Source organism: Pleurodeles waltl, chromosome 4_2 (assembly GCF_031143425.1).
Source record: "Pleurodeles waltl isolate 20211129_DDA chromosome 4_2, aPleWal1.hap1.20221129, whole genome shotgun sequence".
NCBI lineage: Eukaryota > Metazoa > Chordata > Amphibia > Caudata > Salamandridae > Pleurodeles > Pleurodeles waltl.
In genome coordinates, this window is record NC_090443.1 from 817084970 (window position 1) to 817098795 (window position 13826).

At 43.5% G+C, this 13826-nt stretch overlaps 1 protein-coding gene across 1 annotated transcript in view; it reads right to left on the reverse strand.

Moving 5' to 3' along the window:
• Positions 1-2389: 2389 nt before the first annotated feature.
• AK4 (adenylate kinase 4) overlaps positions 2390-13826 on the reverse strand; it is a 199291-nt gene continuing 187854 nt past the window's right edge. The window contains exon 6 of the mRNA XM_069232502.1: positions 2390-4511. Coding sequence (XP_069088603.1) covers positions 4373-4511 — 139 coding nt within the window. The 3' untranslated portion in view covers positions 2390-4372. The remainder of the gene's footprint in view (positions 4512-13826) is intronic.

Below are 13826 nucleotides of genomic sequence, written 5' to 3' on the forward strand. Positions count from 1 at the left end.
AGCTCTTCTCCTTGGCAGATGTTCCTCTTGATCCAGAAAGATTCTAAAAGCCTGGGGTTTTGGGTCCACTACTTAAACCCCTTTCTGCCTTTAAAGTAGGCCTACTTCAAAAGGAAAGTCTCTGTTGTTGACAAGATCCTGCCTTGCCCAGGCCATGCCAGACACAAACCAGGGGGTCGGAGACTGCATTGTGTGAGGGCAGGCACAGCCCATTCAGGTGTAAGTGACCACTACTCCCTCCACTCAGGCCCAGATGGAGTATCAGGATATGCAGACTACACCCCAGCTCCCTTTGTTTCACTGTCTAGAGGAGAGGTGAAAACAGCCCAACTGTGGATTTCCCGTCTGGGCCAGTTTGACAAACGGGCAGAGGCACAGAACGGTTTAAGGAAGAAAATGCCCACTATCTAAAAGTGGCATTTTCAAACTTACAATCTAAAAACCAACTTCACTAAAAGATGTATATTTAAATTTCAAGTTTAGAGACCCCAAACTCCATATTTCTATCTGCTTTCAAAGGAAATCTGGACTTTAAGGATATTTAAAAGGAGCCCTCATGTTAACTTGTGAAAGACAGACCATGCACAGTAAAAACCGAATTCGTCAGTATTTCACTGTTATGACATGTAAAACACATCAGTACATGTCCCACCTTTAACATACACTGCACCCTGCCCATGGGGCTACCTAGGGACTACCTTACAGGTGCCTTACATGCAGTAAAAGGGAATGTTTGGGCCTGGCAAGTGGGTACAAGAGAGTGACTGTATGGAGAGTAAGGGATCCTGGGTAAAGTATGTTTGCCCAGACATCTTCGAAGGCCACAACATCTCTGAATAGAAGATCACTCAAGTTTATTTTATGGTAAAAGGATGCCGTTGCCAACTTCAAGGATGAAAAGCAAGAAGGGAGACGGAGGTAGGGGATTAAGCCATGAAAAGCATATAGTCTGCCCCCTCATCTATCTAAAAACAGTGAAATCAACATCAATTCATGTAGCAGTTGGTGCATGAGAGTGGAGAGAAGCTTCAGTGTGTAGAGGAGAGATGTAAGGATGAAGAGAGCGACTGTATGGAGAGTAAGGGATCCTGGATGCCAGCCTAAAACCAAGATTCTTCTTTATTTTAGGGGTACTGCATTTTGCAGGGCAAGGACATCTTACATCCCTTTCCTCGAGACTAGAGTAAAAAGGTCAAAATAGGGTTTCTGCGCAGGCATCTCACAAGTGAAACTTCTAGAAGTCCCTCTTTCGTGTTTCGTTAGTGACATCTCTGAAATTCTGACTGGCAGAAGTCTGCACAATGATACAGATGAACTGCGCCTATAGACGTTTTGGCCACTTAGTTTGCTATAAAATTCAATTTAGTCATGCTCAATTTAAGAAAATAAAAATACACTAGAATCTGTGCTAGACTTCAGTGAAGCAGAGGAAAAGTGTGTGTTTGTTGTCTTCTAGCAGGATGGTCTTGTGGTACCTTTGTTGTTATATTTTCTTTGCAAAAGAAAGTTCCACTCGTTGATCACTTTCTACACTCCACTTAACTCCCCCGTTGACAGTGAATAAAGTCAGTACTACTTTTTCCCCAGGTCTGTGCGGACATCTGTGCAATGGATGTTCAGAGGCCAAGATTATGGATTGCTATTAAAGAGGCTCATCATAGTGCCCTGCTACGCAACAAAATAGCAGAGAGATTGCCCTTTGAAAAGTTCAATTATTCAATTTCTATCGGTAAGACTACGTTTCATTAACTCCTGTTACTAAGAACACACCTAGCTTTACATGTTTTCATCTTGGAAAACAAAAAAACTGTAATGGTTTGAATGCTGGTCTTGATCTATACCCCGGATAATCACTTGGTGCTGCATTCCAGCCCATCTTCTTGCCTTCTATGTCATTCTAAACCGAGACCAACCATATGCAAATCAATCTTGGTCCTGTTCCAACAGGGGCAGTCCAGCTCAAGGTCATAGACATTCTAAGGAGAGAACACCCTCAAGAACTCGAGTCAAGTGATGTAGGATTGTGCAAAATGATGTTCTCTTCTGCATGCTTAAGTGTGAAATACTGTGTCCATATTGGCATGCTTGATTTCATATTTCATTAATAAACAACAAAAAGATACATTTTGGGGAAAAAACGCTCACTGCTTTAAGAAAAGGTTCAAAGGGTTTTACGAACGCACCAATAAAAAAAGTAATAAAATAGAAGCGAATATCCGAGTAATAGAGGAATATTACCTTTAGAAATTTGCAAAATCAATATCTAACAAAAGAATTTCAGTCTGATTTGTTAAATCACAAAAACCTATATTTAGAATTGATCACAGAACTGGCTTCCGCAAATGTTAAGGTATGTTCAGAACCAAATGAGAAAACGGCAATAAAGGGATAAGATATGTAACATTTTATCCATCAATTAACAAAGCCAGGTAACTTTATGTGAAAACATATTAGGGGGTTGGCAGGAGGGGTGGGGGGCGCCAAAAAAAACGAAAAAGTAAAATGTGAAGAGGACTGATATATTCTTCTGCTCATACTCTTGTTTCCAAACACCATCACCTTGGTTTCATATACAAGTATGCAAATATCTTAGAATAACTGATCACATTTGAAACCATTAGAGGTTGTTTTTAAGGTATTATACGTAACTAGGATACTAGCCTAGCTCAATGTGCAGAAATTAGATTTGTTTTTAAAGCAAAAATAATGAAGTTTAGTTTCAAGATGCACAAAAACACAAGATTTTAAGAGTTGGTTACAATTACAAAACATGTAAAAGCAAATGCAATTCACAATATAAACAATAGGGGGTGAACTAGGCAAAAGAAAAGACAAATCACAGTGGAGAAAGTACAGGGTGTATGCTGAAGATTGAACAGTTCGTCTGCCCCAGCGAGGCTCCAGCGTGGATTCATAAAAATGAAACTGAAAGGTCACTTTACATGGGAAGTGCAGCATTGTCATTAAGGTTATATAGCTTTTGATATTTACGCAAAGCAAGTGTTAATATCTATCAACTGCAACAGCACAAGTTAAGCTTAGAACTTTAAATGCTATTATAATTAGAAAAAATATGCACTGTATATACATATTTGGCCACAGCGTTATCTAGCGTCCCGACAAATCAAGTCATTCTTCGTCCATCCATCCATCCATCAAAGGCAGAGGACAGAACAGATGCGTCTATGTTCACAGTGTAATAACCTGAGTGAAAGGTTACCAGATGACTTCTCGTCACAATGATCCTGTCTTTACAAACCACCGTTTCAGGTGGCTGCAGATCAACTGACGTTATCAGGACTACAGCTCCCAGAATTCATAGGGGTGCAAAACGAAGATCTAGGACTGGAGCACTACGACCTAGTTGGCACGGAGTCATTTGGTAATCTAGCCTTGAGCCTACCATGGAACGGTAGACAGATGCGCAGCCTACACTTTTCAAATAACCGAGCTTCATAATTTATGGCTGGCCACAGACAAACGTACTTAGAACCCACACAAACGGGGAAAAAGAACTGTTCACATTTTATTTTTTTGTATATAAAATTTGTTATAGCTAATGAGAGCTAAAATTATATCACTCTGCTTGCTATATTCAGTTTCACCATACTAATTTGTCCTACAAGAATTTTAGTTGTCACCTCCATTTCTTTTAGGATTTTTCTGAGTGCAGCAGATGTCACCAGGGTGGTCTGTTGGCACACAGTGAAGAAGAGTGGGTTCAAGTTCTGAGCAGGCAGGTCCTGATGGCCGGATCCACATTCACAAATTATAAAGCAGCTGGGACAGAGTTAACCAATGCAAAGCACATTCTCCCTGTGTGCTGGGAGACAGCCTTGGGTTACAGTTTGCATTTCCTACAATGACCAGACTAAGCTGTAGTGTTTCTTTTTTTCATTGTTAGCCTTACTTGTCCAGCTCACATTTTCCTCATACTTTGAATAAAGAAATTTTAGGAATTCACATTTACACATGATACACCATTCCATGATTCACACACGTTTTAAACTTCCTTTTAGAAGTATATAAAAATTACACTATCAGTTGGCCAGCTACATCAAGTAAAGGAGTTTTTCATGAATCAATGGGATGGGCCGTAGAACACATACAAATCGAACAATTACATAACTCAATGTTCATCTTATGAAATATATTTCTGAAAAATTCAAAATTACAAGCATAAATTTCACCTTGAAATCAAGAGCTAAAAGTAGAGTGTCTAAAGAATTTGGATGTCACCAGGAAAAAAGTATTTTCATGCAAAAACTGCATTTTCTTAAGTGCTAAATAAAAAACAATACGGATGATGCACCATTCTACAAGTGCGCAGCTCCCCACACTCCGCGTACAATCCAACACGCGGCCTCCTCCTTTAACGCTCCCCGGCTTGGAATGCTTGCGTGGTGTCCTCTGGGTGAACAGGGGTGAGTCTGGTGCTTAGCAGTGTATAAATGTACGGCCAGATTTTGTTCGTTTCAGTCCCGGAAAATGTGTGCAATACACCTCTGTTCCTGAAACACAGAAGAATAGAACAGTGCTAATATTAGAATCAATGAGCAGTGTTAACATTAAACCAACAACAACTGGGCCGGGCGTAGCTTCCTAGCTATGAAAGTGGCGGAGTGAATATAGCAGAGATTGAGACTCAAAAAAACACACAAGCCCAACATTATGCAGGGAAATTCGGTGACGGGCTGGGTGAGTTCTTCCTCGAGAACATTTCCCAGAAAAGTGATTAGTGGTGCACACCAACTGGAATGCAATTTACAATGTGACCTATGCACCAAATAGGCCACACTGCAAATTATAAATGCGCAGGGACTTTCTAAACAACATAGCTAACTATTATTAATTAGGTAGGTTGCAGTTTACAAACCCTTTGACTGGTGACGCAGGGATGGAGATTTCCAAGGAACCGTACACCTCTGTCCCAACAGTTACATTCCCGAAAGGGAAACTTTTTGTTTGCCTGTGACCATTAACTGTACCAGTGCTGATTTAAAAAAAAAAAAAAAAAAAAAACTTTCCCTGTTGGGAGGTGGGCACATCTTGGACATCTGGCAGTGATCTCTTCAACCTTACACACTGGAGGCAAGAGTCGGCAGTCTTAAAGGAGTTGTTACACAGGGACAGCCTTGCCCTTTGAGAATCTGATGCCATTAACTGATCAATGGTTTGTGACCATGTTGGCCACAGGCCATTGATACACTCCTCTTTGGCACTTTCACCCCCTCTCCTATTTGCCATTTTGACAAGGGTGCAAAAGGCCATCAGGAGTCAGAAATAATTTTTCGACTCATAAAAGGCCATATGCACACAGTAAAAAGGTACCTCAATAAAACCTGTATATATATATATATATATAGAAAATGTCACTTACCCAGTGTACATCTGTTCGTGGCATTAGTCGCTGCAGATTCACATGCTGTGCACAGTCCGCCATCGGGTGTTGGGCTCGGAGTGTTACAAGTTGTTTTTCTTCGAAGAAGTCTTTTCGAGTCACGAGACCGAGGGACTCCTCCCATTTCGATTCCATTGCGCATGGGCGTCGACTCCATCTTAGATTGTTTTCCCCGCAGAGGGTGAGGTAGGAGTTGTGTATGTTAGTAATAGTGCCCATGCAATGGAATGAATACGTATGTATATAATAAAGGTTAAAGTAATATATTTACAAATGTACAAATGTTCAAGATCTACTTCTAAACGGCTACAGGCTCCCGGGGAGGCGGGTGGGCGCATGTGAATCTGCAGCGACTAATGCCACGAACAGATGTACACTGGGTAAGTGACATTTTCCGTTCGATGGCATGTGTAGCTGCAGATACACATGCTTTGCATAGACTAGTAAGCAGTTATCTCCCCAAAAGCGGTGGCTCAGCCTGTAGGAGTTGAAGTAGTTTGAAATAATGTTCTTAGTACAGCTTGACCTACTGTGGCTTGTTGTGCATTTAACACATCTACACAGTAGTGCTTGGTAAATGTATGAGGCGTAGACCATGTTGCTGCCTTACATATTTCGTTCATTGGAATATTTCCTAGAAAGGCCATGGTAGCACCTTTCTTTCTGGTTGAGTGTGCCTTTGGTGTAATAGGCAGCTCTCTCTTTGCTTTAAGATAGCAGGTTTGAATACACTTAACTATGCACCTAGCAATGCCTTGTTTTGAAATTGGATTTCCTGTATGAGGTTTTTGAAAGGCAATAAATAGTTGTTTTGTTTTTCTAATTAGTTTTGTTCTGTCAATGTAGTACATTAGTGCTCTTTTGATGTCTAATGTATGTAGTGCTCTTTCAGCTACAGAATCTGGCTGTGGGAAGAACACTGGTAATACTGTTTGATTTAAGTGGAACGGTGAGATAACCTTTGGTAAAAATTTTGGATTTGTCCTTAGAACTACTTTATTTTTATGTATTTGAATAAATGGTTCTTGTATGGTAAATGCTTGAATCTCACTCACTCTTCTTAGAGATGTGATGGCAATCAAAAATGCAACTTTCCACGTTAAGTATTGCATTTCACAAGAATGCATGGGCTCGAAAGGTGGACCCATGAGTCTTGTTAAGACAATATTGAGGTTCCATGAAGGAACAGGTGGTGTTCTTGGTGGTATAATTCTCTTTAGGCCTTCCATAAACGTTTTAATGACTGGTATTCTAAATAGTGAAGTTGAATGAGTAATTTGCAGGTAAGCTGATTTAGCGGTGAGATGTATCTTTATGGAAGAGAAAGCTAGATTTGATTTTTGCAAATGTAGTAAATATCCTACTATATCTTTTGGAGATGCGTGTAATGGCTGAATTTGATTATTATGGCAGTAATACACAAATCTTTTCCACTTATTTGCATAGCAGTGTCTAGTGGTAGGTTTCCTAGCTTGTCTTATGACCTCCATACATTCTTGTGTGAGGTCTAAGTGTCCGAATTCTAGGATTTCAGGAGCCAAATTGCTAGATTCAAAGATGCTGGATTTGGATGTCTGATCTGTTGTTTGTGTTGTGTTAACAGATCTGGTCTGTTGGGTAGTTTGACATGAGGTACTACTGAAAGGTCTAGTAGTGTTGTGTACCAAGGTTGCCTTGCCCATGTTGGTGCTATTAGTATGAGTTTGAGTTTGTTTTGACTCAATTTGTTTACTAGATATGGAAGGAGAGGGAGAGGGGGAAAAGCGTACGCAAATATCCCTGACCAGTTCATCCATAGAGCATTGCCTTGGAATTGATCTTGTGGGTACCTGGATGCGAAGTTTTGGCATTTTGAGTTTTCCTTTGTTGCAAATAGATCTATTTGAGGTGTTCCCCAAATTTGAAAGTAATTGTTTAGTATTTGGGGGTGAATTTCCCATTCGTGGGTTTGTTGGTGACCTCGAGAGAGATTGTCTGCCAACTGGTTCTGAATCCCTGGAATAAATTGTGCTATTAGGCGAATGTGGTTGTGAATCGCCCAATGCCATATTTTTTGTGTTAGGAGGCACAACTGTGTCGAGTGTGTCCCTCCTTGTTTGTTTAGATAGTACATTGTTGTCATGTTGTCTGTTTTGACAAGAATGTATTTTTGGGTTATTATGGGTTGAAATGCTTTCAGCGCTAGAAATACTGCTAACAGTTCTAAGTGATTTATGTGAAACTGCCTCTGATGTATGTCCCATTGTCCTTGGATGCAGTGTTGATTGAGGTGTGCTCCGCACCCTGTCATGGAAGCATCCGTCATTATGACTTATTGTGGCAATGGGTCTTGGAAAGGCCGCCCTCGGTTTAAATTTGTACTGTTCCACCATAGAAGCGAGATGTATGTTTGGCGGTCTATCAACACCAGATCTAGAAGTTGACCCTGTGCTTGTGACCATTGTGATGCTAGGCACTGTTGTAAGGGCCGCATGTGCAATCTTGCGTTTGGGACAATGGCTATGCATGAAGACATCATGCCTAGGAGTTTCATTACCATTTTGACTTGTATCTTTTGTGTTGGATACATGGCCTGTATTACTTTGTGAAATGTTTGAACCCTTTGTGGACTTGGAGTGGCAATCCCTTTTGCTGTGTTGATTCTCGCTCCTAAGTATTGCTGTGTTTGACACGGCAAAAGGTGTGACTTCGCGTAGTTGATGGAGAAACCTAGCCTGCGAAGGGTCTGTATGACATATTTTGTGTGCTGTGAACACTGTCTTAGCGTGTTGGTTTTGATTAACCAGTCGTCTAAGTACGGGAACACATGTATTTGCTGCCTTCTGATATGTGCAGCTACTACTGCCAGGCATTTTGTAAAAACTCTTGGTGCAGTTGTTATTCCGAATGGCAACACTTTGAATTGGTAATGTATTCCTTGGAATAAGAACCTTAGGTATTTCCTGTGTGAAGGATGTATTGGTATATGGAAATACGCATCTTTTAGGTCTAATGTTGTCATGTAGTCTTGCTGTTTGAGCAGTGGGATTACGTCTTGTAACATGACCATGTGAAAGTGGTCTGATTTGATGTAGGTGTTTAGTGTTCCGAGATCTAGTATTGGTCTCAGAGTTTTGTCCTTTTTGGGTATTAAAAAGTACAGTGAGTAAACTCCTGTGTTTTTTTGTAGATTTGGTACTAATTCTATTGCATCCTTTTGTAGCAATGCTTGAACTTCTAGTCCTAGAAGATCTATATGCTGTTTTGACATATTGTGTGTTTTCGGTGGGACGTTTGGAGGGAATTGGAGAAATTCTATGCAATAACCATGCTGGATAATTGCTAACACCCAAGTGTCTGTTGTTATCTCCTCCCAAAGTTTGTAAAATTGGCTTAGTCTTCCCCCCACAGGTGTTATGTGATGGGGTTGTGTGACTTGTGAGTCACTGTTTATTTTGAGGAGTTTTGGGGCCTTTGAATTTCTCGATTTCTTGGGAATTGGCCCCCTCTATATTGCCCCCGAAAACCTCCCCTCTGATATTGACCCTGGTAAGTAGGCCTTGTTTGCGAAGTTGTGGTTTCTGTGGGTTGACCTCGAAACCCTCCCCTAAAAGGTGTTTTTCGAAATGTGCCTCTGCTCTGCGGGGAGTAGAGTGCGCCCATGGCTTTGGCTGTATCGGTGTCTTTTTTGAGTTTCTCAATGGCAGTGTCGACCTCCGGCCCAAACAATTGCTGTTCATTAAATGGCATATTGAGCACAGCTTGTTGGATTTCCGGCTTGAACCCTGAAGTGCGCAGCCATGCGTGCCTTCGTATCGTGATTGCAGTGTTTATAGTCCTTGCAGCTGTATCTGCTGCATCCATGGAAGACCGTATCTGATTATTTGAGATACTTTGTCCCTCTTCCACCACCTGTTGCGCTCTTTTTTGGAACTCCTTGGGTAAGTGTTCGATGAAATGTTGCATTTCATCCCAATGAGCTCTGTCGTATCTTGCCAAAAGTGCTTGTGAATTGGCAATACGCCATTGATTTGCTGCTTGTGCTGCAACCCTTTTTCCTGCAGCATCAAATTTGCGGCTCTCCTTGTCTGGAGGTGGTGCGTCTCCTGAGGTATGAGAGTTGGCTCTCTTACGAGCTGCCCCGACAACTACTGAGTCTGGTGTTAGTTGTGTTGTAATATAGATTGGATCTGTTGGCGGTGGCTTGTACTTTTTCTCCACCCTTGGAGTTATGGCTCTGCCTTTAACTGGATCCTGGAATATTTGTTTTGAATGTCTTAGCATTCCTGGGAGCATGGGAAGGCTTTGGTACTGGCTATGGGTGGAGGATAGGGTATTAAACAGAAAGTCATCCTCAATTGGTTCAGAATGTAAGGTGACGACGTGAAATTCGGCTGCTCTTGCGACCACCTGTGTGTAGGATGTACTGTCCTCAGGTGGGGACGGTTTTGTAGGATAGGAGTCTGGGCTGTTGTCAGACACTGGAGCATTGTAAAGGTCCCATGCATATGGATCATCCTGACTCGTAGTATGAGCTGGTGAGTGCATCAGTGGTGGAGCTGTTGGTGGTGATGCATGTATTGATGGTGGTGGAGACGGTGGTGGGGTTGTTTTCCTTGCCACCTTTGCCTGTGGTTGCTTGTCCTTTTGTTGAAAGGCAAGTTTCCTTTTTATTTTGATTGGGGGAAGAGTGGTTATCTTCCCTGTGTCCTCATGAATATGAAGCCTTCTTTGCGTGTAGTCAGGCTCTACAGCTTGAAGCTCCTCTCCAAATCTATGTAATTGGGAGGTTAATCCTTGTTCCTCTGTATAGGAACTAGTTTTCGGCTCCGAGGCTGGATGTTTCGGAACCGAAACCTTTTCGGAAGTCTTTTTAGGCTCCGAAGAAACCTTCTTTGTTTTCGGCGTGGTGTCTCGGTGCTGAAATTCTTCGGTGCCGCTGTCTCTGTGCCGAAGTTTCTCGGAGCCGCTGTCTCGGCTCGGAGGTTGCTGTGTGGCGGTATCTCGACCGGAGTCGGATGACTTCGACACCAGCATGCCCTTTTTCGGTGCCTTGGATCGGTCACCTAGTTTTCGGGTTAAGCCATGGCCTGTTGGCGGTGGCGTCCCTTGGGCTTTTGTGGACTTCTCGCGAGTCTTGATTTTCAACGTCTTACTCACGGTTTTGGGTGTTTCTTCGGCGTCGAGTTCTTCAGAATCCGACTCGTGGACGGAGAAAGCTTCTTCTTCCTCCTCGAAACGTTCTTGACCTGTCGGCGTGGACGCCATTTGTAGTCTCCTGGCTCTTCGGTCTCTCAGCGTCTTCCTCGACCGAAACGCTCGACAGGCTTCACAAGTATCCTCCTTGTGCTCGGGGGACAAGCACAAGTTACAGACCAGATGCTGATCCGTATACGGATACTTGTTATGGCATTTTGGGCAGAAGTGGAATGGGGTCCGTTCCATCAGCCTTGAAGTCGCACGTGGCCAGGCCGACCAGGCCCCGACGGGGGATCGAAAAAACCCCGAAGGGCCACCGGAGCTCTTCAAAATTCGGTGTCGATTTGTTCTAACTAACCCGATACCGAACGCAAACAATACAGACGTTTTTTTTTTTTTCCCCGAGATTCTAACTAACTTTCCGACCCGAAACACTGAGCGAAAAGGAACACGTCCGAACCTGATGGCGGAAAAAAAACAGTCTAAGATGGAGTCGAAGCCCATGCGCAATGGAATCGAAATGGGAGGAGTCCCTCGGTCTCGTGACTCGAAAAGACTTCTTCGAAGAAAAACAACTTGTAACACTCCGAGCCCAACACCAGATGGCGGACTGTGCACAGCATGTGTATCTGCAGCTACACATGCCATCGAACATATATATATATATATATATATATATATATATATATACGTACATATACATACACACACACACACACAAATACATACATATATGGAAAAATGTCACTTACCCAGTGTACATCTGTTTGTGGCATGGTCCGCTGCAGATTCACATGCTATGCATAGTCCTGCCATCTAGTGTTGGGCTCGGAGTGTTACAAGTTGTTTTTCTTCGAAAAAAAGGGTTTTCGAGTCACGTGAATGGAGTGTCTCCTCCTCTTCGGCTCCACTGCGCATGGGCATCGACTCCGTCTTAGATTGTTTTCCCGCAGAGGGTAAGGTAAGAGTTATAGAGTGTAAAGAAAAGAGATGTCCATGCAAATGGAATAGAGATATAAATACATATGTACAAATGTTTGTTGTAACTTAAACGGCTACAGGCTCCCGGGGAGGCGGGAGAGCGCATGTGAATCTGCAGCGGAACATGCCACGAACAGATGTACACTGGGTAAGTGACATTTTCCGCTCGATGGCATGTGTAGCTGCAGATACACATGCTATGCATAGACTACAAAGCAGTTTTTCCTCCCATAAGCGATGGTCAGCCTGTAGGAGTTGAAGTTGTTTGAAATAGTGTTCTTAGTGCAGCCTGCCCTACTGTAGCTTGTTGTGTTGCTAACATATCTACACAGTAATGCTTGGTAAATGTATGGGGTGTTGACCAAGTGGCTGCTTTACAAATTTCTGTCATTGGTATATTTCCTAAAAATGCCATTGTTGCTCCTTTTTTCCTGGTGGAATGTGCTTTTGGTGTTACTAATAGCTGCCTTTTGGCTTTTAGGTAACATGTTTGGATGCATTTTACTATCCATCTAGCTAGTCCTTGTTTTGACATAAGATTACAAGTATGTGGTTTTTGGAACGCCACAAATAACTGTTTGGTTTTCCTAAATGATTTAATTCTATCAATGTAATATATTATAGCTCTTTTAATGTCCAATGTATGCAGTTCTCTTTCTGCTACAGAGTCTGGCTGTGGGAAGAAGACTGGGAGTTCCACTGTTTGATATCAATCAATCAATCATAAGATTTATAAAGCGCAATAATCACCCGTTAGGGTCGCAAGGTGCTAGGGGGTGTGGGGGAGGAAGCTACTGGTCGTATAGCCATGTCTTTAGGTGGCTCCTGAAAGTTAGGAGGTCTTGGGTCTGGCGAAGGTTGAGTGGTAGGGAGTTCCAAGTCTTGGCGGCCAGGTGGGAGAAGGATTTTCCTCTGGCGGTGGTGGGGTGGATGCGGGGAACGGAGGCGAGGCTGGCGGAGCGAAGGTTGCGGGTGTGGAAGGTGAGTTTCATGAGGTAGGTTGGGCCTGTGTTGTGGAGGGCCTTGTGTGTGTGTGGATGAGGAGTTTGAATGTGATCCTCTTTGGTATTGGTAGCCAGTGTAAGTCTCTGAGGTGGGGGGGATGTGGTGGCGGCGAGGGACGTCCAGAATGAGTCAGGCAGATGCGTTCTGGATTCTTTGCAGCTTTGTTTGGAGTTTGGTTGTTGTACCTGCATATAGGGCGTTTCCGTAGTCCAGTCGGCTGCTGACCAGGGCGTGGGTGACAGTTTTCCTGGTTTCAACGGGAATCCACTTGAAGATTTTCCGAAGCATGCAGAGGGTGTTGTAGCAAGAAGAGGAGATGGTGTTGACCTGCTGAGTCATGCTGAGTGTGGAATCCAGGATGAATCCCAGGTTGCGTGCGTGGGTGGTGGGCCATCAGGAGTCATTACATGCTGAGGGGTTTGCTCCGAAGATGAGGATCTCTGTCTTGTCTGTGTTTAATTTGAGGCGGCTTGCTTCCATCCAGCTGCCGATGGCTTGGAGCCCGTTGTGGAGGTTGTTTTTTTTTGCAGCTGTAGGGTCTTTTGTGAGGGAGAGGATTAGCTGAGTGTCGTCAGCGTAGGAAATTACCTTGATATGGTGTGTTTGTGCGATGTTGGGGAGTGGGGCCATGTACACGTTGAAAATCGTGGGGCTGAGACATGAGCCTTGGGGGACGCCACAGATGATACTAGAGGCTTCTGATATGAATGGTGGGAGGCGGACTCTCTGGGTTCTGCCTGTAAGGAATGATGAGATCCAGTCGAGTGCTTTGTCGTGGATTCCGGCGTTACGGAGGCGTGTGCGGAGAGTGTGAGGACAAACCGTGTCGAAGGCTGCGGAGAGGTCCAGGAGGATGAGTGCTGCTGTTTCTCCTTCGTCCAGCATGGTCCTGATGTCGTCTGTGGCAGCGATGAGTGCGGTCTCGGTGCTGTGGTGTTTGCGGAATCCAGATTGGGAGGTGTTGAGTGCCTTGCTGTCTTACAGGAATCGGGATAGTTGGCTGTTCACGATTTTCTCAATTACTTTGGCTGAGAATGGGAGGAGGGAGATTGGTCGGTAGCTCTTCGGGTCATCTGGGTCTGCCTTGGGTTTTTTCAGCAGGGCGTTGACTTCTGCGTGTTTCCAGCTTTCTGGGAAGGTGGCTGACTTGAAGGAGCTGTTGCAGAGGTGGGGAGCGATGATGATATTTGCATTATTGAAGATATGGTGTGGGCAGGGGTCAGATGGTGATCTGGAGTGGATAGAGGTCCTGGTGTTGGCA